The following is a 26,399-nucleotide window of genomic DNA, read 5'->3' as shown; positions in this document are numbered from 1 at the left end:
CAACTCAAGGTGTCCCAGTCACTGATGGAAGCTGCCTCTCGCACGACTCTGCTCAGCGTGTCATCCAGCTGACTGAGCAAAGGTTCTGACAGCCCTCCTTGCTGGCAGAGAAGCCGGACACCTCCAAGCCGCCACCGGAAGCGGGGAGGTGCAGATGGGCTTCTCTCCATCCAGCTGGAAAAGCACCGGGAAGAGGCCACAGGCTGCCTTTGCAGAGAAATCTCCCCCTGCCTTAGGGAGTCTTGGCTCAGAGATCGGGGTGGGACAGTGTTAGGCAAAAGACTGACTCCTGGTGTGCGCTTTGTTACGAGTCAGAGCTACAGAGATGCAAACGGACCCTTCCCACTCGGGCCCTTCCCACTCTGGGCTGTCAGCGTAGAAAGACTACAGTAGTTCTGGGGAGTTTGCAGAACCAGAAGAAACAGGAGTTGGAATGTCAGAAAGACAAGTAGAGAGAGCAAAACAAAAAGAACAGGCAGGGAGAGAGTGCCAACAGCCCCAGGCAGGGGAAGGCTCCTCCACCCCTCCCAAAGACCTCCCGCAGACCTGCTTCTAACAGCAGAGTCAGGAGTGGGTCCTTTGTCTGTCACCACCGTGCTCCCCAAGTCTCCGGAACTAGAGAGTGCAGGAGAAAGGAAGCCACACAGAAGAGGGTGCACACAGTTGGCTGCAGGGGAATATGGACATGGCCTCCAGTGACAGGGCTGGCCAACTGCCGGCCTGGGGTCCCTCCCTCCACCCCTGTCTGCTGTAATTGGTGCTGCACAGTGCCTGGAGCACCAAGAGTCTTCTGGGGAGGTTACTGACAATGCACATTTCCCAGACCACACTCCCAGACAGTCTCATTCAGGCAGCAAGGGTAGGGCCCTAGAAGCTGCATTTTGATAAGCTCCCTGGAGAATTCTGGAGCAGGTGTTCTATGATCCACTCCTGGAGAAATGCCTCTGGAAGCACCTGCTTGCTCCCCCCCTGCATTGCCTACAACTCCCTGTGAAGACAGGCCCTCACAATTCGCCCTTTACCTCTTCTTCCTCTTAGCCAAGGGGAACACTTACTGAGAGAGCCCTTGATAGGTGGATCTGAGCCTACATTTCCTTCAGGCCCTAACTGTGATCTGAAACACAGGAGAGTCCCGAGGCTGGGCCGGGGCGCTTGAGCACTAAGTCCTTCTTCCATTGCGTGCCTGAGCTCTTGTCTCTGCTTCGGCCTGTCCAGGACTGGACATCAGTCAGAACAAAGCACCTTCCATTTGTTACTCTGAGAACCTGAGTTACAGAGATCCCTCAGCTGGATTTCCTGGCCCTGCTCATTTACGGCACAGACTAGACAAGGCTCTCCCTAGAAGGGCATTCTAGAACTTCCACACTGCGCTGCTTCATGGTCCCACAAGTGTGCTTGCCAGCCTTAACTGAGGGGGGCTCTCACAGCAGTGTTTTATGTACCATTTCTCAAATCCGTCTGTCAGCCCTTGTGTTTGTTTTCTATGGCTGCATAACAAATCACAGCAAACTTAGCAGCTTAAAATAGTACAAATTCAGTATCTCATAGTTTCCACAGGTCAGGAGTTCAGGTGCAGGTTAGCTGGATCCTCTGCTCGGGGTCTCACCGGGCTCATATCTAGGTGCTGACTGACTGCATCCTCCTGTGGAAGTTTGGGTAGGGAAAGATTCACTTCCAGGCTCCCTCAGGACATTGGCAGAATCCCTTGTCTTGTGTTTTCTTGCTAGCTGCAGGACAGGAGCTGTTCACAGGGCCCAGAGGTCATTCTCAGGCCCTTGCCATGTGGCCCTTTCCACCATACACATTGTGTCTTCGAGGCCAGATGAGACCTGTTTCCAAGAAGGGCCTAGTTCACCTTTTCGGGGCTCACTGGATTGGGTCAGGCCCACCCAGGAACATCTCCCCTTTGTCTAACTCAGAGTCAGCTGATGAGTTATTTAATCATGGGAGTGCTATGCCATGGTATTCACAGGCCACCCCCCTCAACACTGACGAGGAGGGCATTCTCCAGCATGTATGTTGGGGGTGGGAATCTTGGGGCCAACTTAGAATCCTGCCTCCATCAGTTATTTAGTTATTTTGTAATCATTACTGTTTTTTGATCGAGAAGGAGAGTAAATGGTTGCATTACTCAGGATCTTTCATATACAGATAACTGAAGAATTCAAATATAACTTGAAAATGCAAGAGGGAATTTACTGGCTCATTTAATGGAAAACTCCAGGATGCTGGACTACCTTCAGGCATGAATTGAGCCTTTGTTGAGACAATGTCATCAAGCCTCAGTCCCGGTCTCATGGCACACTGCTCCTCCCAGATAGCTTAATTCTTAAAAAGGGTCACCCCTTATAGTGGGAAAGATGGCCATGATCAGTTCCAGGCTTAGATCTTGCTGGCTTCATAACCTCGTCTAAAGACTCTTTTTTCCAAGGACTCAGCAGAAGTGCCAGAATTGAAGGTTATTACTGGGCTTAGACAACATACTCACTCCTGAAGCAGTCACTGAGGTTCTGACTGTCCAGGTTTGGGCCACATTCCTGTCCCTGAAGTCCCCCGTGAACCACCATGTGGGTTGAGCATGGAGGAGGAGTGGATCCCCAAGGGAAGATGATCATTGTCATCGCTGTTACTGTCAGATCAGGGGAGTGGGTGCTAGACAAGCAGAAACAGCAGAACATAAAGTCAAGAAGACATGACGTCTCCCTCAAAGAGGCACAGACCTGCACTGAGGAAATAACTTCAGAGCAGGATCATGACAAGAACCCATTAACCAAGTGTGAATGTTGAGGGCACTGAGAGTGGGGAAACTGGGCAGTGTGGGGAGTGAGTGGGTGCGGTCTGGAGCCAACTGCCTGGGCTGGAATCTCAACTTTACCCCCAGCCCCATGCCTGGGACATAAAAATGCTCAATAAACATAAGCTATGGACCTGGGAGAAATCAAGGCAGGCTCTGGGGGAGGGGGAGCCCCATTTTTGAAGAACTAGAAGCCTACAGATAAACAAAGGGGGGTATTTGAGGTTCAGGGGGGCAGGTTGTTGGGGCTTAGGGAACCCAGCCCTCTAATAACCAGTCAAAGCTCTCCCTCCCCCCGCAGCCTTCGTCGGTCAAATCCCTGCGCGCCGAGCGCCTGATCCGCACGTCACTGGACCTTGAGCTGGACCTGCAGGCGACCAGGACCTGGCACAGCCAGCTGACTCAGGAGATCTCGGTGCTGAAGGAGCTCAAGGAGCAGCTTGAACAAGCCAAGAGCCATGGGGAGAAGGAGTTGCCCCACTGGTTGCGTGAGGATGAGCGCTTCCGCCTGCTGCTGAGGATGCTGGAGAAGCGGGTGAGAGCCATGCAAGAGGCAAGGGAGGCGGCTTGGTCTGCCCTGCGGGACTGCCCCATGCAGCAGGGGAGGGAGGCCAGAGCTTGGAACAGGGCCTACAATCCTGTGACCCACTAAAGAGTGTTCCCAGGGCCCCTCATTCCCATCAGCAAAAGTATCCAGGAATCCCTTTGCCCAGTAAACTTTATTAACTCTTGACCTGGCTGCCAGGCCCTTTTGCTGCATTTCCATGTTTATGTGTGCAAGGCCTTATTATTCACACTTTTGTTCATCAAACATTGGGTACCTAATCTGCGCTGGGGCGCACACTTGAATAGAATAAATACAGAACACTGACCTGCCCCAGTGTCTGCCCATGCGGTCCCACGGAGTACGCATTTCCAAAGACACGTTTGCATATAGAGGAAGTTCCTCACTGCAGGAGAACTCCCGAAGGCACTTCTCTGGGCCACCACCTGGAGGAGAGGAGGACAGGGGATCTAGGAGCATCTAGCATCTAGATGCTGTCCCTCAGCTGCACAGGACTCTCTGGGTCAGAAAGCTCCAAAGTAGCAGCAGCTTCAGGTCCTTTATGGCCCTGGGGTTTATCTTATCTATGGCTAGCAAATGGTGGGTACAACTTCATGGGGTCTGCAAAGCTGGCAGTTTCTAAATGGCTAAAAAAAAATCTGCTTGTTGGAGCTATATTTAAAGCAATTGGATGCCTTAAAAATTTGACTTTGGCACCAGTGGGGTGGTGAGCTGACAGGTCCCAGGCTGTCATGAAAAAGTAACAACACAGGGTCAATACACAGAGGCCATCTTCAACTCATTTATATATCTGCTACTCCTGGACTGTCACCCATGGCAGGAATGACCTTTACTAGTTTTCTCCGCACACAGCCAAACAAGGCACCTTACAGAGGGTGCCTGCCTGGGTTGCTGGGAGAGCCATTAGCTGAAGGTGCAGCTCTTGGTGCAGGTGATAATGCCTTAGTGTAGGAAAGTGGTGGTGGGCTTCTGAGGTCCAGACTAGGGGGGCCTTCAAATGGACTCTTCTAATTCAAGAGTTCCAGAAATGTTTATTTCTAATTTATTACTTATACCCTGTATACTTATAATAGGCAAAGACAGGAAGGGAGGGAGGGAGGAAAGGAGGGAGGGGAGGAAGGAAAAGAAGGAAAGGAAGCCTGACCTCTCAAATAGCAAAAGAATAGTACATCCATGACTGTCTGATAATGCCCTTCTACTAAAAAACCATTTAAATGATGGCTTCATTGGGGCGGCTGACTCTTGATTTCGGCTCAGGTCATGATCTCGGCGTCCTGGGATTGAGCCCCACATCTGGCTCCATGCTCAGTGGGGAGTCTGCTTGGGGATTCTGTCTCCTCTCTCTCTCTCAAATAATTAAATAAACCTTTAAAAAAATCATGGTTTCATTGGCCAAAATTCCATCTTCATGCAATGTTTTCCAGTATATGGTACATGGATATTTCAGGGCTTTTTGTGGTTTGTTCTCCAAAGTGCCTACACAGGTTTGCATTAGGTGGAAGAGGTGCAGTGTCCCTAAAGCCCTTGAGCACAACCAAATGATTGGAATTGGGTTTCTACCGCTTCTTAGTGGTTTTGAAATTAAAGAAATTTCTTAACCTACCTGAGCCTCCATTCCCTCGTCTATAATATAGAAGCAATTATAAAATGTACCTTTCTAGGTGGCCCTGAGGATTAGAAAGGTAGGACACATTTCTCTAGGCAGCCCTCATCTCCTTAACACACAGGTATTCAGTTCCCTGGCCCCAGAAACCTGTCCACCCCGACGGACAGTGGGACCACGTCTCATCACCATTCTGAACAGAGGATCCTGCCGTGGAACAGGAAGGAGTGAGCGTGCCCGTTCTGTGACCCTCAGACCTCTTGACTACCATAGACTCCTCTTTTGTGCTAGGAAGTTGTCACTGGCTGACCCCTCTCTAGAGGCCCTGAGGACTCCATACCACCTCACAGCCCTGCTTGCTTTGCCCTGCAGATGGACCGAGCAGAGCACAAGGGTGAGCTCCAGACAGACAAGATGATGCGGGCAGCCGCCAAGGATGTACATAAGCTTCGAGGCCAGAGCTGTAAGGAGCCCCCAGAAGTGCAGTCTTTCAGGTAAGCAAGTGGGCCCCTGGCCAGCCCACCTTGCCCTTTCATACGCAGCCTCCCCAGCCTCGGCCGCCCTGCCCCGGCCCGTGCTCCCTCCACCAGCAGAGCACTGGCTCCCCCTATAACAGATGTGTACCCTCTGCCACGCCATCCCCGGGGGGCTGTGAGTGCCGCCGTGCTTTCCTTCAGCCGTCTCTATCAATCTGCACACAACGCGAGCTAATTTGTTAGGTCCTCCTGTTGAAGGAATGAGCCACCTGCTCCGGCCTTTCCTCTGAGCATTTCCATCACCAGTAATTACGGAGAATTGGCTGAATGATAAATAAGCCTGGGGGTGATGGGGGCTTTTGCTGGGCCTCCCTGCCTCTGCCTGCTGCCTGCTGGGATATTAGGGAGGTGCTTTCTTGCCTGGATCCAGGCACTTCTCAAGAGGGCCCAAATGCCATTTGGCCGGGGTCTCCCGTTCACAGAGGCCCTTGCATTTAGACTCATGATAGCCTCCTAGAGAAGGCACTGGTGGTTGTGTATGTGCTCAAAAAAAAAAAAAAGAAAAAGAAAAAAAGAAACATGCCTTTCTGGAATAGAAACATTTAAAATATACTGTCATTTGAGGATCATAGGGAAGGGAGGGAAAAATGAAACAAGATGAAACCAGAGAGGGAGACCAACCATAAGAGACTCTTAGTCTCAGGAAACAAACTGAGGGTTGCTGGAGTGGTGGAGGGTGGGAGGCATGGGGTGGCTGGGCGATGGACATTGGGGAGGGTATGTGCTATGGCAAGAGCCGTGAATTATGTAAGACTGATGAATCACAGACCTGTACCCCTGAAACAAGTAATACATTATATGTTAATAAAAAAAAGAAAAGAAAATATACTGTCATTTGTATAACTGTATTTGGACACCTCTTAATTTTTAACCAATTGGGAATCTTAAACAAACAAATGAACACTGCAAGTGGCCCAAGGGCCCGTTTAAACTTAGGCCTGTGATTTGAACTGAAGGTGGCCGGTCCTGCTAATGTCCCTAAACTGGTGGTTCTCAACCACGGATGACTGGGGCACCCCAGGGACATTTGGCAATGTCTGGGGACATTTTTTTGGTTGTCACAACTGGAAGGAAGGATGGGGGAGGGGCTGCTAACCATCCTACAGTGCACAGGACAGCCCCCACAACAGAGACTGATCCCACCCATAATACCTAAAAAGTAAGGTTGAAAAACCCTGCTCTGAAGCGCTGGTCTCTTTTGTAGGGAGAAGATGGCATTTTTCACCCAGCCTCGGATGAACATCCCGACCCTCTCTGCAGATGATGTCTAATCGCCAGAAAAGTATTTCCTTTGTTCCACTGACCACGCTGTGAACACAGACTGTGGCTAAAGTTATTTATGTGGTGTTATATGAAGGTACTGAGTCACAAGTCCTCGAGCGCTCTTGTCGGTTTGAAGACGAACAGATTTTTTTTTTTTTTTTTTAGTTTGGGTTCTATTATTATTAAAAAACAAAAACAGAAAAAACAAAACCAGCATTAAAATGACAAGATTGTATAGTTTGTATATTTAGGAATGTATTTTTGAGAAAGAAAATTTAAATGAACTAAAGCAGTGTTAAGTTGCTGCTCTTCTTAAAATTGTTTAGTTTTTTGTTGTTTGTGTTTTTTTTTGTACAGCTCTACCTTCTAGAGATTTCACTGCAATAAAAAGTAATGTTTCAGGGACGGTAATCCTAAAAGGACGTCCCACAGGTGTCAACAGCACAGCTGACCTTTCCTACTTAACACATTTTGTACAATATAAAAAAAAATGTCTGGAACCGTTTGGGGAATTCTGAGATGCATTTGCAAGTCTTCATGAGCTGTGATGTGTTTGTATGTGGCCGCCTGACGTGGGGCAGGCAGCACGGAGCTGGCTGAGCAGCCCAGCCCATGTGGCAACAGGCCTGCCCACGCCAGTCTCGGATGCCCAGTGAAGCCACTGAAGTGAGTGAGGGAGGGCTGTGGAGAGCTCCTTTCAGTTTCATCTCCATCAATAAAGTGGCCTTTCTGAACGAATTTTCGCTCTCTTTTTCCCCCCCACCTCTCACTTCATCTGTTTCTCCCTAATTTTTGACCTGCCCTTTCCTCACCATTTCCTCTCCACCGGTCTCCAGGCCAGGGGGCGGTTTTTCTCTTGCGGGCAACACCGCTCGTTTGCTCATCAGATTTAAAACCACTGCCCAGCTGGGGCTGTTGCAGACAATGGGGAATCAGCCTTTAACTATATTTTTTCGTCCCAAAGCTATCTGTAGCCATGGTTCACGTTTCCGGGATCAATCCCGCAGAGAGAAGCCGATATAAGTGGGGAAACTAGGGGTAGACCTGGGGTTTGAATCCTCCATCCTCTCCCTAGTTGTAGCCTGTCTGGTGAACCAGGACAAGAGAGCTGGTAGAGGGCACCTGGGTGGCTCAGTCGGTTAAGTGTCTGCCTTCAGCTCAGGTCATGATCTCAGGTCCTGGGATCAAGCCCCTCGATGGGCTCCCTGCTCAGTGGGGAGTCTGCTTCTCCCTCTTCCTCTGCCACTCCCCCTGCTTGTGCCTCTCTCTGTGTGTGTCTCAAATAAATAAAATCTTTTTTAAAAAGAGCTAATAAAAAGGTGAAGGTCATGCAGTAGGGTTTTTTCACTCAGTCACACCTTCATCCGTGGTCAGCTCTCCCAGCAAGGCTCAGCCCCTCACACACCGGCAGCATCAGCTTCTGTGAAGCAGAGCTCCTAGCGCCCTCCTTGTGTGCGGGAAAGGCTGTGTGGAGCCAACCCTCCTACCCGAGCAGTATGTCTCAGTGTTGCTTCGGCTGATAGAGCATCTGCAGGCGGCCTTCTGTCCACCATGGCGTTGAATTCTGAACAGTTCATGGCACACCAGCAATAACATCCTGTCGTTTGCCTGGCGAGAAATTGAAGAGTAGATAAAGAAATTTCACTCGGAATCATGCACATGTGTTCTCCAGAATCTTCAGGAAACACAGTTTCAGAAATATGGAAAGATCTGGTCTGGGTCTCTCAGATAACAAATGGCCAGAGCTAGGACACAAACGCTGTCTGTCGCCTCCCAAATGTCTTCTGTGTTTCAGCTCTAGTTTCTGTTTCATGGCACTGTGGTCACCTGTGGGCCCTACTCAAAGGGAATTTGAGGGGCGCCTGGGTGGCTCCGTCGGTTGGGCGACTGCCTTCGGCAAGGGTCATGATCCTGGAGTGCCGGGATCGAGTCCCGCGTCAGGCTCCCTGCTCAGCGGGGAGTGTGCTTCTCCCTCCCCCTCTGCCATTCCCCCTGCTCCTTCTCTCTCTCTTGCTCGCTCTAGCTCTCTCGAGTAAATAAATAAAATCTAAAAAAAACAGTTGGGGGGGATTTGAACATTTGGTTTTGAAGAGTGAGGTCATGAAATCCTGTGGCTTCTCTGCAGGAGGGTATGAGAAAGGTGGCATGACTAGGACACTAGCCTGAGAAAAGACCGACCGGCTCTGACCCATTCACAAAACCAATGGTTGCCTTTGACCGCAAAGCCTTTTGCCATGTACACATTGGCTATCTTTGTGCTTCCCGCATCCAAGAAGGCTAATAAGATCTGTCCAGTTAACTGTCTCCCTGCTAATCAGACTCCAGCCACCTTAACCTTTCTTTTCTGTATTCTGTGCTTACAATTCTGGTTCCTTCTGCCCAGTCCACTCTTCCTTCATGTCTTCACCCTGTCTTCATACAGCTCTCTGATTATCAATATTCTGATCCCAGTTCAAGCCTCGCCCCTCAGAGGGACCTCTCCCCCTGACCCTGGGCCACCCTATCCAACTTACCCTCCCACATGTCCCTCTCTGACACAAGGACCCACTTTGCTCAGAACAGTGTTCCTCTGCAGTCATCTTATTACATCCCCTCCTCTGTCTCTTCCCCCTAAAATGGAAGATCATAAAGCAGGGACCTTGTTTGCCATGCTTTCTGTTGAGTCTGAGGCAGAGTGGGTCCTTGATAAATATTTGTGGAACAAATGAATGAGATCAAATGTCTTCCCCATAGCTATGTTTACTCCCTTCTTTGTCATTCCTGACCAGGGCAAAGGAAGATTCTGGGTGGAACAAGAGTACCGAAGGCTGTTCTTTGGGGTGTAGGGTTGTGGACCCCCCTCTGATCCAGCTCAGTGCATGCCCCACCAAGTATGCACAGGCCACCTACAGGGTAAAGAAGCAGAAGTGATTGGGATGGCTAACACCCACACACAACGTTCACATTCTTTGAGGGAAAAGTCAGGTTATTTACCCTGAAATCATTCCTCTCCTGTAACAATTAGTCGTGTTACGTTAATAGCCAATACTTAGATACCACACAAAATCCAAAGGGTACACAAGAGTCTCGGTAGCACATCCTTCCACTCACCGTAGGCCTAGGCACTGTTCTAAACGTTCACTTATTTTTAACTCATCCTCGTTACAACCCCATGAGATAGGTACTATTATGATCATTCCAGTTTTACCATTGAGGAGTCGGCTCAGAGGAGTTACTTGCCCAACATCATACATATGGTAAGTGGTAGAACTAGTAGTAAACATGGTGTGCGCTCTCAAGACACCTCACTACAGTCACCAGGGACCCTTATATGTGTATCCTTCTTCCGCCTCAAAATGCATGCTAAATGTACTGTCCTGTACCTTGCCATTTCTCAGTAAGGTATCTGTAAACAACTTCATTCTTTTTTTTTTTTTTTAAGATTTTATTTATTTATTTGAGCAAGAGAAAGAGAACACGAGCAGCAGGAGGGGCAGAGGGAGAAGCAGACGCCCTGCTGAGCAAGGAGCTGGATGTGGGGCTCAATTCTGGGACTCCAGGATCAGGACCTGAGCCCCCCAGGCACCCCAAAAAACTTAATTTTTTTAGCAACAATGTAGTATTCCACTGAACGGTGTACCATAAATTAATTGGTGGACAGTGATGTTGTAGCCAATCTCTTGCTTTTACAGTGTCTAATTGGTCTTTGAACATCCCTTCTTTCACACGCGTATGAGCATATCTGTAGATTAAGTACTGCCTACAGTTTTGAAATGCACGATCAGAGCTCCACATGAAACTGAATTGCCTCTCAGACATTTCTTCTCAGCATGTTTGCTACCTTCGCTAAGTGGCATGAAGATTCGTGGCAATAATACACTTTAGGTACTGAACACAGAGATGTAAGTTGTTAATGAACGGTAGGGAAGTTGTTATGTTCTATCAAGGGACTATATTCTAGTTATATTTCAGATGCTTCTGGGAATAAGTACATCAATTTTTTAAAAGATTTTATTTATTCATTTGAGAGAGCACGAGCAGAGGGAGAGGGAGAAGCAGACACCCTGCTGAGCAGGGAGCCCGACATGGGGCTTGATGCCAAGACCCTGGGATCATGACCTGAGCCGAAGGCAGACGCTTGACCGATTGAGACACCCAGGCGCCCTTTTTTTTCTTTTCCTTTTTTTTTTTTTTTTTAAGATCTTATTTGGGAATAAGTAAATTTAAACGCTTGTCCTACACCATTAGTAAGACTTCTCCCAGGGCACTCGGGACTAAATAAGTTTATTTAGGAGACAATGGTAAGTCATAAGTTTACAAGCAAAATATATGCGAAGCCAATCAGACATAAGCTTGATGGTTCTTTTTACCACTTACATTTACCTATTAGATTGTTTTGGTTTTGGCTGTCTGCTCGTGAGGATGTTGGAGATGTAAGGGCAGGCATCATTCATGTCTTGTTCGCTGTTTTAATCCCCAGGGCCAGAGCAGTCCCTGACAGATGGCACCCCCTCAAACAATTGTTTGGTGAATAAATTAGGCTAAGACCAAAGTTCTAATTCTAGTCCTACTAAGTAACATAAACCTGGGTGAATATTTTCCAGTGGTTTTGACCCTCTCAAGAGGCTGTCTTGATAAAAATGACTTAATGCAATGTTTCCCAAAGGGAAGCATCAAATAAAATGTTAGATGGTACCTAGCTGAATTTTTTAAAATAATTTTAACATGCATATCAAACCCATGAATTCAAAGATATTACGGCTTCGGATGAGGATAAGTGTTTAAGTTAAAGTGAATCAATACAGGGGTGCCTGGGTGGCTCAGTTGGTTGAGCAGCTGCCTTCCACTCAGGTCATGATCCCAGGGTCCTGGGATCAAGCCCCGAGTTGTTGGGCTCCCTGCTCAGCAGAAAATCTGCTTTTCCCTCTCCCTCTGCCCCTCCCCTGCACTTGTGCTCTCTCTCTCTCAAATAAATAAATAAAATCTTAAAAAAAAAAAAAGTGAATCAATTTAAAGAAAAAGATCACATAATATAGTGGCACAAAGAAATGGCAAAAATACTGATGCTGAAAACACATTTGGGAAAGACTGAGTTAATGTATCTGGAATAGGTCTAAAGGGTCACCTCTCACGATCTCCCATTTCACAGATAAGGAAAGCAGGCCCAGAAGCTGTGGCTTAGCAGCAATAAAGTGAGCTCTTAGTAACTCTGCCCATTTTTAAAAAGCTTGGATCTGCTCCACTTTGTGTTACTAAAACAATGGTGCCCCTCCCAATATAAGATCACCATATGAAATATGCTTTTTTCGGGCGCCTGGGTGGCTCAGTTGGTTAAGCGACTGCCTTCGGCTCAGGTCATGATCCTGGAGTCCCTGGATCGAGTCCCGCATCGGGCTCCCTGCTCGGCAGGGAGTCTGCTTCTCCCTCTGACCCTCCCAACCCTCCCCCCTCTCATGTGCTCTCTCTCTCAGTCTCTCTCTCTTAAATAAATAAATAAAATCTTTAAAAAAAAATATATATATATATGCTTTTTTCTAATACATCGGCCTCATCCAGAAATTCTAAACCTTTCCCGCATCCATTCTGTTAAGAATTACTGATCTAGTTAAACATACAAGAGGCAGCCAAAAGCAGCCACACGGCTGCAATATCCCCTCCTCCTCATTCAAGGCCCAACTGCCGTGTTCGTGCCAGCCCCCACGTCTGGGCCATCTCCCGTTACTGACAGGAGAGAGAGAACACAGATGACTGACTATTCTAGTTCTGTCACGGGGCTCCAGAAACAGTGAGAGTAATCCTGCCACCACCACCCCCAGAACCCATCCCTCTTCCCCTCCAAATGCAGACCCAGAAGGCTAGAGGGAATGTTGACCCCTGAGTCCTATCCTTCAACTTGGCCTTGGGGGTAAGGTGCCACCTGCCTCTGTCCACCAGCAATGCTCTTTCCACCGGAATGTCCTTCCTCATCCCATACCCAGCCCAAATATTACCTCTAGAAACCCTTCCTCCTTATCACCTATCACCCAGGCCAACCCCCAACACCATCAACAACCCACACGCATCTTCCTTTTCTTAAACATGTGAGGGGCACCAGGGTGGCTCAGTTGGTTGGGCAACCGACCCTTAATTTCAGCTCAGGTCATGGTCTCAGCGTCCTGGGATCAAGACCCATGTGGCACTCCGTGCTCAGCGGGGAGTCTGCTTCAGATCATTCTCTCTCCCTCTGCCCCTCCCCCCACTCGCTTTCTCTCCCTCTAAAATAAGTAAATAAATAAATCTTTTTAAAAAAAGATTTTTTTGATGTGAGTTCTCTCCCAATAGACTAGATTGTCAGCTTCCTTGTGAGTACAGACTAATTCATTTGTATCCCCAGTGCCCAGTTCTGAGCCATGGGGGCTGGTGATGTAAGGAGACAGGGAGATAGCTCTCAAAGCTCTGACTGTCTCCCCGTGGGGTTAGTACAGGAAGCTTTTATTTAGTGTTTTAGGGGTTGGGGGCAGGGAACTTGCATAAGCACCCTAGTTCAATTACACATGCCTAGCATGACAACACACTAGTACATACATTGTATGTCCAAGAAATGGCAGAACAGGGGCGCCTGGGGGGCTCAGTCGTTAAGCGTCTGCCTTCGGCTCAGGTCATGATCCCAGAGTCCTGGGATCGAGCCCCGCATTGGGCTCCCTGCTCGGTGGGAAGCCTGCTTCTCCCTCTCCCACTCCCCCTGCTTGTGTTCCCTCTCTCGCTGTATCTCTCTCTGTCAAATAAATAAATAAAATCTTTAAAAAAAAAAAGAAATGGCAGAACACTCTGACCATAGGAGGAGATCTTAGCATTATAATGAACTAAAGTAACTTCACGTCAGCTCAGGGAGGCTTCTGTTCAGGTCCTCGGCTCTGATCCAGCTCAAACTCGCTCACATAAGGGGCTATCAGGTGAAACAGGGCATCTCCCTGGCTGGAACTGTTGGTTCTGCAAAACAGAACACATTCCCTTCCCGCTTTGTCCCTTTCCTCCCTTCTGCTGATAGTCCTCAGCCCTCTTATTTGAGTAGTTTTCCGTTGCATCCTAGTTAACAGTGACTGTTCAACAAGTAAGTGGGTGAAGAAAGGAAGCAACATGGTGGGGGATGGGGTGGGGGGATGTCTGGGGCTGAGCTGTGCCCACCTCTGCCCTTTAACCCTCCAAGTCCCAAGGGTGTCTTTCCAAGCTGGGGGAGGTTATGGGGAAACTGCCACTGTCCAAGCCTCCCAAACTTACTCTGTCTTCCCCCTACGTGAGTGTAAAAGTTGGTGTTGAGTAAGGAAAGGGTTAAGGTGGGCGCCTGGGTGGCTCAGTTGGTTAAGCGACTGCCTTCGGCTCAGGTCATGATCCTGGAGTCCCGGGATCGAGTCCCGCATCGGGCTCCCTGCTCTGCAGGGAGCCTGCTTCTCCCTCTGACCCTCCCCCCTCTCATGTGCTCTCTGTCTCAGATAAATAAATAAAATCTTAAAAAAAAAAAAAAAAAGGAAAGGGTTAAGGTACTGGCAGGGAGAGATAGGAGGCCCCTGACTCCCCTGACTAGGATCCCTCACAGGGGCTAGAAATCCCAAATGTGGGGAAATGCTGAGGTGTACAAAACCAGAAATAAGGGAACAAACCAGACCACCTGGCCCTGGATGTCAGGGAGTATTTTTTTTTTTGGCAGCTACATTGTAATCACAGAAAGTGATCAGACCTCAAAGAAGTAAGCCATTAAGGGTGTTACGGTAGTCCACGCTCAAACCAAGACGGCCCAAGAAGCTCAAGGCCACAAGCTTCCTGGTCAGTTCTCAATACAAGACTGCCAGTAAAAGCCTCAGTAGCCACCCATTCGGGACCCCTGTCCCTCTAGAGAGCTTTTATCTTTCCTTTCTGCGTTCACCTTCACTTACTAAACTTTCACGTCGCTTCACCCTTTTGTGTCCGCGAGATTCATTCTGACTCGGTGAGACAAGAACGCTGCGATCCTGTGAACAGTGTGACACTGACCCAGACACAGGACGGCTCAGCGGGGAGGAGAGGCAGGGACCGTCTCTCCAACCGCAGGGAGGGGACACGGAGGCTTTCAGATGGGATGGGGCCCCTTCTCTGTAGAAGTCACTCTGTGTGCGGGAATTTTCATGACCACCAGGGTAAGAAAGGGGGCCTGCTCTCGCCTAGAGCCTCAGTATGGGAGCTTGGCGCCCACTTTTTTTTAGTTTAGAATTTGTTTTCTATTATTATATAAGTAAGGAATACACATGGTAAAAGAAACCAAAAACTCAGTACCACAGGACATAAGATGTAAAAGTCACCCTCTTCTCTGGAATCTACAATTGATACTAGCTAATCTAGTAGTTTCTACTTTAAATAATTGACCTTGTTTAGCAAAATGCAACTGCATAAATCTGAGGATCTAATTGGCTTATTAAGTGATTCATGAATCCATGGCATCCCACCTAGCAAGTACCAGGGTGCTCTGAGGAGTTGTACAAGATGGAAGGTTTTGTGGGAAGGAGGGTGGGGCAAGAAATTACTAACAAAAGAAAAGCATTGTTTCAGGCAGGATCACCTTTCCTTGGGGAAGGCAGGGAGTTTTACGGTGCAAATTATCTCCTACTCCTTTGGGGGACAGAGAGGCTCATGTGGCAGATTACCTCACTGATGCTGGCCAAAAAATTCCTGACCTACCCATTAAGACTACATTTCTGGGGGAGGTTGAAACTGCAACTAGGTTAGGTATTAAGTCTAGACTTGGTGACTTGGCTTAAATGATACCATTTAGGGTCTGTGGTTTTCTTTTTAACAATTCCCCCCTTTTGATTAGACTCTCAGCCTGAGAGATGCGCTCAAAATTTAAGGCATTAGCACTACGTCTGCTACCACCCTGAAGTTCTTGCTGTTTCTCTTCTCCCTTTGTGTGGTATCCACTGGTCACGACATTTTCTGCTTAATCCTGTGATACTCCTAGATCACAACTCCAGGCTTATAATCTAAATCAGTCATTCTCGTTGCTTCTCCAATGCTCCAGTCTCAGGGAGATTGAGCCCTGCCTCGGGCTCTGCGCTGGCTGGGCATGGAGCCTGCTTAAGATCCTCGCCGCCCTTCCTATCCCAGGCGCATGCACTCTCTCTCTTTAAAAGAAAAGATTTTGAGAGAATATAAAGCACCAGGAAGATTATAAGAAGGATAGTTCCTAATATTTGGAGTGTACCTTGGAACCATGGTCCCCAAGACCCAAACCAATCAAAGACCCCATTGCAGGAGTCAGCCTTTTAAGCCAAGTGGCTTGCTCGGTGATCTTAAGTAACTGAGTTTCGGCTTCCCCAGAAGCATTAACCCAGATACAGCAGGTGGTGTTAGGTACGGCACAGACACCTCCTTGCTCAGCTAAGAGGTAATCAAGAGCTATCCTATCAAACACAACTCTGGCCAGGGCGCCTGGGTGGCTCAGTTGGTTGGGCGACTGCCTTCGGCTCAGGTCATGATCCTGGAGTCCGGGATCGAGTCCCGCATCGGGCTCCCTGCTCGGCGGGGAGTCTGCTTCTCCCTCTGACCCTCCTCCCTCTCATGCTCTCTCTCTATCATTCTCTCTCTCAAATAAATAAATAAAATCTTAAAAAAAAAAAAAAAAAAAACACAACTCTGGCCAGAGAGGCTAAGAATCTTTGTCGGGCAGCTACTGCTTTATTTGCAGGTTCTGCAGTAGTTTCAAGAACTGAGTTTTGAATGAAAGCCTCATTTTCTTTATCCCTAACCAGGGAATTAGGGACCTGCCAAAAGGAGTGAATCCTGATTCCCGAAAGCCTCCTGCTAGGTCCTTTCTAACTCCACAGTGTAAATTCAGGGGGGTCGACCAATGAGATCTCTCCTTTTGCTTGTGAAAAATTAGGGGCCGTTAGATTTTCTTCTAGCCTGAAATGAAAGGTTGTTCTAAATTCCAGGTTATCCACCCCCGGCCCCCGCCCTGAGCAATGTCGTGGGAAACACAGATGAGAGCATTATTTTCCTAAGAGAATGTCAGAGTAAAGGAAAGGAAAAGGAGAAGGGGTTCATGGTCACTTAGTATGAACTGGAAGCGGTCTATCTCATTGTCAGCTGCTTCTCTTTCTCGTCAAGTTGATGCGGAGCTCTCCAGCAACGTCAGTGGTCCAGAGCACTTGGTAAGGTCCCTTCCAGCGGCTCCGGGACCATCTTCCTCTTATGCATTTCCAGAATAGCTAGCCACCAGGCTTAAGACTGGGACTGCGGCTGGGGCGCAGGGGTGCAAGAGCACCTGGCTCTAGGGGTCCCAAACAGAACATACCCGGCCACTTGCCGCAGACACAATCTAAAGGCGGGAGACAAGCGGTGGTGAAACAAGAAAGGAATTTATTTTAGTGCGGCCACCACGGGAAGACGGCAGGCTAGTAGTGTTCAAAGACCATCTCCAAAGTGCTGACGATACTTCCAGGTTTATATAAAAAAAATATAGAACAAAGGTTGGTGGGTGTGTGCAGGTGGGCAGTGAAGGTCAAGTCCATCACAGGCAGAGTCTTGCTGGCTCAGAGCAGTCCTTATTGCTTAAGGGGTAGTTTTGGTTCCCATCCCAGGATGCTTTGCCTGCAGGGTCTTTTGCCTGAGTTAACAAGCTGGAGGGGCGCCTGGGTGGCTCAGTCGTTAAGTGTCTGCCTTCGGCTCAGGTTATGAGGGATCGAGCCCCGCATCGGGCGCTCTGTTCAGCGGGAAGCCTGCTTCTCCCTCTCCCACGCCCCCTGCTTGTGTTCCCTCTCTTGCTGTGTCTATCTCTGTCAAATAAATAAATAAAATCTTAAAAAAAAAAAAGACTGATAAATCACAGACCTGTACCTCTGAAACCGATAATATATGTTAATTAATGGAATTTAAATTAAAAAAATTAGTTTTTGATAAGTGAAAAAAAAGTTTGATGTCAAAATGGTGATAAAGTCCTCTCTCAGGATCAACAGGATCCTTTGAAGTGGGATCCAAGAAGTCTTCTTAAATCCGTTGATGATAGGCTTGAGCATAAGACATTAGAGACTTCATAGCTGGTCATACTAGCATGAGATAACAAGAGATCAGCAGAAGGTTGTATGCCGACAGACACTGGTCTGCCATGCAGCGTGAGTTTATGTTTCCAGAATGGGGAACTTCGAACAGTCAGCAAGACCAACGGCAATACCTTGAGTCAGGAAAGTCCAGTAGCTTTGGCAAGTTCAGAAGTTTTAAGTTTGAGGATCCCATTGTCAGTGAGTCCTCTTGCTCAACCATGGACCACAATAGTTATTCCTTATCACACTTTCTTGAGGCTTTGACAATGACTGCAACATTCCAATCATCAGAGCAGAAAAGCCCTGATAGCAATGGAATGCCCAGAAGACCACATCCTGCCCATGGTCACAGGCTGAACACAAACGGACCCCCACCCATGATCACGTGCTCCCCACCTGCTCTCTTGCCTTTACCCCCTAAGCCTCTTCCTATAAAACTGTAGGTATCCATCTTGTCAAGAGAGAGGTCGGTTCTTAAGGCTTGAACTTGCCACCTGCCCCGGCTGCCAGCACCCAAAATAAATTTCTCCCTTTCTCTTTTATAAACCCTTGTCTCCTGAGTTATTGGCTTCTCCTGCAATGAGTTTATCTGAGCTTGTTCAGCAACAGTGTTGGCAAACCCAGCCAGGAGCTGTGCTCTTGATTGGTCCAGCCCCGTCGGGGTTCCCTGTTCATTTCCTGAGTCAGTGGCTGTGATGGTTTGGTAACACCGCTAGTTCTCTCAACCTTGCCCGATGACGGAAGATGATAAAACAGTGTTAATTCCAAGAAGTTTGCAAGATTTTCATTAAGGCTCATATGGTTTGTCCAGTAAAGTGGGTGCCTCGATCACTGGAGATTACGGAGGGTTTACCCCAAGGGGGAAACACATTCTCTCACAGTTTCTTTGCCACTGTAAAGGCTCCAGCCCATCCTGAAAACATCCATGCAAGAACATATTGATAGCCCATACTAAGTGACAGCTGAATTAAGTCCAGCTGCAGATGTTCAAAGGGTCCAGAGGGAGGAGGTCTGAGGCCTCTGGGAATAAAAATAGTCTCTCCAGGATTATGGGCCTGACAGATCAGACACTGCGGGTTCTCTGTTTTTGTAAGAGTCTCCCTGCCAAGGTCTATTTATAATTCAAGTCCTCTTAAATGTACTGTGGTGGGTGAAGGTATGCAAACACTGAAAAATGGGGTTTGTCAGGTAGCAGGCAAGAACCATCTTGGATTCCCTAGAGCCCCAACTGTTCAATATACAGCCACTGTTTACTCATCTTAATTTCTCTGATTCAGGAGCAGACTGTTGCCATGGTACAAGGACAACAGGATGGCAAAAGTCTGTTTTTGTCTTTTTTTAATTTTTATTTTTTAAAGAAGCCTTTCTCTTTTTCTTTTTTAATTTTTTTTCTAAGATTTTATTTATTTATTCAACAGAGAGACACAGCAAGAGAGGGAGCCAAGCAGGGAGAATGTGAGAGGGAGAAGCAGACTCCTCGCTGAGCAGGGAGCCTGATGCGGGACTCGATCCCAGGATACTGGGATCGTGACCTGAGCCGAAGGCAGACACTTAATGACTGAGTCACCCAGGCGCCCTGTTTTTGTTTTTTTTTTTAAGATTTTATTTTTATTTATTTGTCAGAGAGGGAGAGAGAGAGAGAGCACAAGCGGGGGAGCGGCAGAGGCAGAGGGAGAAGCAAGTTCCCGGCCGACCAAGCAACCCGATGTGGGACTCAATCCCAGGACCCTGGGATCATGACCTAAGCCGAAGGCAGCCGCTTAACCGACTGAGCCACCCAGGTACCCTGCAAAAGTCTGTTTTTTTAAATCACTGCCATAAAATAGATACGATAATACAAAACTTACCAGTTATAAACTAGATTTAAGCTTGTTTACTGGCAGATGGAATAGATTAAGTTTACCTGTCTAGATGGCTAAAATTTTGTAAAGTATTTTTGTAAAAGACACTTATTAAAGATTTGTATTTGTCCTTGACAGGTCAAGTTCCAAATGACCTCCTTCTCCCCCCTCCCCCCCTGTTTTTTTTTTTTGTTTTGATAGGAATTACCGCCCCCTGAAGTTTGCATATCCAAGAGATGGTTTAGATAAGAGTTCTGGAAAAGACTCTGGGTACACTGTATCTTAAAGGCATGGGTGGGGGTTGGGGAAAAAGCAAGCTCCTCCTAGCACTTTTGTTCACTTAAGGCCAGAGTTTTTACAATACTTACAAGTCTTTTGAGATAAACTGGGGAAATTTGGGGATTAGTAAAAAGGACTGGTGAACTTGGAATTGTTTCTGGAACCACACCTCTGGTCCCGCAAAAGACTAGACTTGTAAAATAAGGACAGCTGTTTGTAATTCCTCAAAGAATTGGGTTGCCACCCAAATGATATCAAGGACTGACACCCCCACTCACCTCAGTTACGATGCTTTCCTTTCTCTCTGGGTACATTTAGCTTAGGCTTGAATGCCTAAAGAAATTTCTAGCAGGCTCCAGAATTACCTTCCAATCTGGCCAGATTTCTGATCAGAGTCATTAAATTCTTTCAAGTATCTTGTCAGGATTCAGCCAGGACAAACAGTAAATATTTCTGGCAGTATTAAATGACTTTATGGACCCAAGAGGTGTCCTCAGAGAGGGTGCAAAAGATACTTCTTCACAAGATCTAGAGTCACTCCCAAATATAGCCAGAGAAAGGACCTACAACCTACATGTCCCAGACAGGCAGAAAGCCAAGTCAAGTCCTTAGGATGTGAAATGAGATAAGCAAGAAGGCAATAGCTATCCCTGAGCGAGAAAGGATCAATAACCAATTAGTTTGGATTTGAAAAGGAAGGGACAACATGGAAATTTTCCTCTCTCTCTCTACTGGGCTCAGGAGGTAATCTATTTACAAAAACTTTGGAGGATCCTCCCTGGATTTAAGAAATTCTTTTGGCCGTGACCAAGGAGTGAAAGAAAGATAGCTGAAAAGGATTGTATGTTGCCTCAGGTTGTCTCACGTTAAAAGGTAACCGTTTTAATTTAAGTCTCTTCTGAGTAGAAAGGCAATTCAGACAGAGGATTACTAGAATGAGCACTCGGGTAAAGGAAGATAAAGGGAAGCAAGAGGAGTTATGTCAGTCTCATACATCAGTCTCATAGTCTTCGGTTGTAGGTAACTTTCCTTAATTCTTCATTCCTTTTGCAAGGAATCCCTCAAAACTATCTTGGAGATTTGGAACTTTCTGGAGGCTTCTGTATGCAATTAGTTCCCATTGTGTTTAGTTTGGGAACTCTTGCTTTCAAGTGCACAGATGATCTTAATTTAACTGGATCATTCCCCATAATGGCCATTATAATTCTAGGTTGATTTTAGTAAGATTTTGCCATTTCACTAAATATTTGCAACTTCTGGAACCATAGTTCTTAGAAAAGAAGGTTTGGAGGTGCCTGGGTGTCTCGGTTAAGTGTCTGCCTTTGGCTCAGGTCATGGTATCAGGATCCTGGGATAAAGCCCCATGCTGGGCTTTCTGCTCAGCGGGGAGTTTGCTTCTCCATCTTTCACTGTTCCTCCCCATGGTTGTGCTCGAACTCTTTAAAAAAAAAGTGTGCCAAAAATTGGCAGGCTCGCTTCCCTGGATTTAAAGAACCCCACTTCTTTTAGCTAGGCCTTGTTTGTCCAGAGCCACACTAATCACCTGAGGAGTATGTAAAGAACTACACATGCAGGCCCGAAGAATGGGACTGAGGAATGATTCCAAACAAATGGAGAACTTCCACCAGCAATTTCCAACTTGAAATCTGGGAATCTGGAGATGAAACCAAAGGGCTGGGTTTTTTGTTTTTTTTTTTTTTTTTTTAGCTCTTGGCCAAAACACCATTTAGCTATGGCCTTTGTTAGACAAAACAAGGCACACAAACTCTACACCTTAACTTACCAGCAGCCGAGATATGTTACTGCATCCCGGCCACAGATTCTGTAGGCACCGGCACCAATTCCCACAGAAGCTTGCATTGAGGAAAGCCTCGTGTATCAGTTTGCGAGGGCTGCCATAACAAAGTAGCACTCACCGGGAGCTACACAGAAATTTATTTTCTTATAATTCTGGAGGCTGAAGACTGAGGTGGACGTGTCAGCAATCAAGGTTGGTTATTTCTGAGCCCTTTCTCCTTGGCTTGTAAATGGTATTCTTCGTCCTGTGTCTTCACCTGGTGGGCGGGGTATGTGTGTCCTAATCTCCTTTTATAAGGACATGGATCAGATTGGATTAGGCCCCACCTTCATGACCTTATTTTAACTTAATTACCTCTGAAAAAAATTCTTATTATTTATTTGACAGAGAGAGCCAGAGAGCACAAGTTGGGGGATGGGGAGGGGGGGCGGGGGAGCAGAAGAGGGAGAGCGAGAAGCAGGCTCCCGGCTGAGCAGGGAGCCCACCACGGGGCTCCCAGGACCCTGAGATCATGACCTGAGCCAAAGGCAGACGCTTAACCGACTGAGCCACCCAGGTGCCCCTAACTTAATTACCTCTTTAAGGACCCTCTGTCCAAACACAGTTGTCAGCTAGCCCTCTTGCTCAACTATAGACCCCCAACAGTTAAAACCAGAAATAGACAAGACAGCTTAACTCATGCTCTAACTAAAACCCATCATGCTTATTTCTTATCACACTTTCTTGAGGCATTGACCAAGATGTTTTACAATGACTGGAACATTCCAACCGCCAGGCCAGAAAAGCCCTGATAGCAACAGAATGCCTAAAAGACCACATTCCACCCCTTTCCCTGACCTGGATCAGGCACTGAACACATACCAACCCCACCCATGATCATGTGCTCCCTACCTGCTCTCTTGCATATAACCCCCCTGAACCTCTCCCTACCAGACTCTAGGTGCCCATCTTGCAGGTGGAGAGGTTGGTTGTCAAGCTTGAGCCTGCCACCACCTCCGGCTGCCGGCACCCAAAATAAATTTCTCCCTTTCTCTTTTCCAAACCCTCATCTCTTGAGTTACTGGCTTCTCTTGCAATGAGTTTATCTGAGTTTTGTTTGGCAACAAGTTGGGCAAACCCAACCAGGAACTGAACGTGCTTTTGATTTGCCCAGCTCCCTTGAGAGTCTCTAGGACGGAGGAATTTGCCAAGGCAGCACACCAGGGCCTCCCCCTTTTTGTTTTCTGAGTTAGTGGCTATGATAGATTGATAGGTAAATGTAGAAGCCACTTTTAGACAACAGGCTTGAGCAATGGAAACTTGATCAAGGCAAAAGGCCCCACAGTGACCACCTGGCTGAATACAGACAGGCCCATCAGGCAGACACACCTCAAAATATCCATAGGCCCTAACAGACCAATGGGCTACCTACAACCAGGCACAGTTACCAAAAAAGGGAAAATTCCATATATCCCCATACCTCCTCATCTTCCACCTTTAAAAACAACCCCTACCCACTGACTCTGCTTTGTTGCAGACAGTCTCTCCTTTGCTGTCCATCTGCAGCTCCCATGTGGTATGTTCAATAAACTACCTCCTTTGTTCTACCTTTGGTGAATCCTTTCTCCGCCTGCACCACCAGTCCCCACCTGATCGTTGCTCCACATTTGGGGGCCCCCATCTGGTGGGGAGAGACACCACAGTAATGCAGTCACATTTTGAAGTACTAAGGTTAGGACTTTGACATGAATTTGGGGGGAATACAATTAATCCCAAAGCACCTCTTTTAGAAAACAAAAAATTATCTTCCACTACCCCATCCAAACCCTCTAATGGTTCCCATTGTGCTTAGAATAAAATTAAAAACCTCTGCTCTGATTTATAAATTCCTATATGCTTCACTTTTGCCAATTTCCCCACTTGGGTCATATCCAATCCCCCTCTTTTCTATTTTCAAATAAAATTAGCTCCTGCCTCAGGTCATTTGCTTTAGATACCTCTCTGCTTAGAACCCTCCTATTCATTCAGTTAGGAAGCAGTTTTTGAGCAATGCCCTGTGACCAGCACCACTCCAGGGTCTTCCAAACTGGGCTATATGTGCCTTGAGGTATAGGAAGACATTCCTAGAGGTATGTGGATGTGGATACATTAGGGAAATCCATCCGCAGATACTGAATTTTTGTGTCCTCTTTCCTAAAATTGATTTGCCTGCAAATGCAGTTACCCAACTTTCTTTTTACACTCCTCCATTCACAAGAAAAGGCATAACACCGCTCCCATTACCCTCGGTGTAAAATAACAGGAACTGAAAAAGGTACACTCCAAGAATGAATTTCTCCTGAAGGCAAATCCTTGAGCACCAAGCAAAATAACCTTTTTAAAAAGATTGCCCTTACTTCCCGCTTTATCTTGAAGGTGGAGATCTTTCCATTGATTTGTCCATCCACCAACTCATCCCTCCTTCTCTACAACTCTTTTTCTCTTAGAATTTAGAAATAAGAAGGTGTCACATAACATACATTCACTTTTATTTGGCTTAAAATATAAAGGTAAACTTTTAAGTTAAAAAATAAGTAAATATGATTTGAATTATTTGACAAAGAGACCTGGCTTTGCCAATTAATTAATGTGGTAACATTCCAGATGAGCTAAATATTCAGCTCTACAGGTTTTTGTGTGTTTGTTTGTTGCAGCTCTACAGTTGTGATGAAAATATATTGAGAGCACTTAACAAGAAACATCAAGCCAGGGACGCCTGGGTGGCTCAGTCAGTTAAGCGTCTGCCTTCGGCTCAGGTCATGATCCCACGGTCCTGGGATCGAGTTCCACATCGGGCTCCTTGCTCAGCAGGGAGCCTGCTTCTCCCTCTGCCTGCCGGTCCCCCTGCTTGTGTTCTCTCTCTCTGTCTCTCTGACAAATAAATAAATAAAATCTTTAAAAAAAAGAAACATCAAGCCAGAAAATAGACCATTGCCACTATTTAAAATTGTGACAGGAGTGCCTGGCTGGCTTAGTCGGTAGAGCATGTGACTCTCAATCTCAGGATTCTGAGTTTGAGCCCCATGTTGGGTGTAGCAATTACTTAAATAAAATCTTAGGGGCGCCTGGGTGACTCAGATGGTTAAGCATCTGCCTTCAGCTCAGGTCATGATCCCAGGGTCCTGGGATTGAGCTTCATGTCGTTGGGTTCCCTGCTCAGCGGGGAGCCTGCTTCTCCCTCTCCCTCTGCCTGCCACTCTGCCTGCTTGTGCCTTCTCTCTCTTTCTCTGTCAAATAAATCAATAAATAAAATCTTTAAAAATAATAATAATAAAATCTTTAAAAAATAAAAAGTTGTGACAAGAGTTTTGGGGTGTCAACTTCAAAAAAAAAATCTTTGTTGGAGTATAAATTTTTTAAGACACAGAAACAAAAAAGTTTAGAGACTGCTGCTCTAAGTACTGGGGCCATAGGGAAGAGTGAAAAAAGACCATTTATGTCCCTGTCGTCTCAGAACTTAAATCCCAGGTTAGCTGTTTAAAATTTTAACTCAGATGAGAGTTCTCCCCTGACCCAAATCACTCTACCACATTATTTTTGTTAAGAAGAAAACCATAGGGCCCAAATGGCATCACTTAGGACAAATCACCAAACCCGGCTTAACACCTAACCTAATTGCACTTTCAGCCTCTCCCAGAAATGTAGTCTTAATTGGGCAGTTAGAAATTTTCTGGTCAGGGATGCCTGGCTGGCTCTGCCAGTGGAACTGGTGACTCTTGATCTCAGGATTGTGAGTTCAGAATCCCTAATCCCTACGTTGGATGTAGGGATTACTTAAAAATAAAATCTTTTTTTTTTTTTAAAGATTTTATTTATTTATTCATGAGAGACAGAGAGAGGGAGAGAAAGGCAGAGGGAGAAGCAGGCTCCCAAGGAGCAGAGAGCCTGATACAGGACTCGATCCCAGGACTCTGGGATCATGACCTGAGCCAAAGGCAGATGCTTAACCATCTGAGCCACCCAGGCGCCCTTAAAAATAAAATCTTTTTTTTTCTTTTAAAGATTTTATTTATTTATTTGACAGAGAGATAGAGAGCACAAGTAGGCAGAGAGAGAGGGAGAAGCAGACTCTCCACTGATCAGGGAGCCTGACACGGGGCTCAATCCCAGGACCCTGGGATCATGACCTGAGCCGAAGGCAGCCGCTTAACTGACTGAGCCACCCAGGCGCCCCAAAAATAAAATCTTTAAAAAAAAAAAAAAGTTTTGTCTGGTCAGAACCAGTAAGGTAATCAATCTGTCACATGGGCCCCCTCCGTCCCCCAAAAGGCAGATGATGTAATCCACCTAAGACCCTTTTGTCTCCAAAGAAAGGCGGCCACACCGTAAATAATCCTTTTTTGTTTATGACTTCTTTGTCTTATCTTTAAAACCTTTCTTTTTTGTAGCCCTCTGGATCTTCCCTTCAACTGCAAGATGGGATGCTGCCTCATTCACGAATTAATAAAGCCCTTTAGATCTTCAGATTTACTTGAATTTTGTCTTTTAACACCTTCCTGGCAATTAAAACTACCTGAGAGTATTTGCTTTTTTTTTTTTTTTTTTTTTTGTCTAGCGTATCTCTTGGGGACCTTGTCTGTCTTATTTCCAGCTTGTGTTCTAGTGCCTAGAATAGCGTCTGCCATGTTCATGTGCACAATAAATGCCTGTTGAATAAATGAATGGATTTTGTTAA

General features: G+C 46.7%; 1 protein-coding gene across 2 annotated transcripts in view; it reads left to right on the top strand.

Moving 5' to 3' along the window:
- Positions 1-7,581, top strand: part of WWC1 (WW and C2 domain containing 1) — a 147,779-nt gene extending 140,198 nt beyond the window's left edge. The window contains exons 21-23 of one of the 2 annotated variants that reach the window (XM_045887461.3): positions 3,096-3,329; positions 5,335-5,456; positions 6,703-7,581. In XM_045887461.3, the coding sequence (XP_045743417.1) occupies positions 3,096-3,329; positions 5,335-5,456; positions 6,703-6,769 (423 nt within the window). In that variant the 3' untranslated portion in view covers positions 6,770-7,581. Of the gene's footprint in view, positions 1-3,077; positions 3,330-5,334; positions 5,457-6,702 lie in introns of both variants that reach the window. The other variant, XM_045887470.3, reaches the window with a different exon arrangement.
- The last annotated feature ends 18,818 nt before the right edge of the window (positions 7,582-26,399 follow it).

This window comes from Mirounga angustirostris, unplaced genomic scaffold, assembly GCF_029215605.1.
Source record: "Mirounga angustirostris isolate CCGP_5_RB_7025 unplaced genomic scaffold, mMirAng1.0.hap1 SCAF_7, whole genome shotgun sequence".
Classification (NCBI taxonomy): Eukaryota; Metazoa; Chordata; class Mammalia; order Carnivora; family Phocidae; genus Mirounga; species Mirounga angustirostris.
This window is presented reverse-complemented; position numbering and strand designations above follow the sequence as displayed.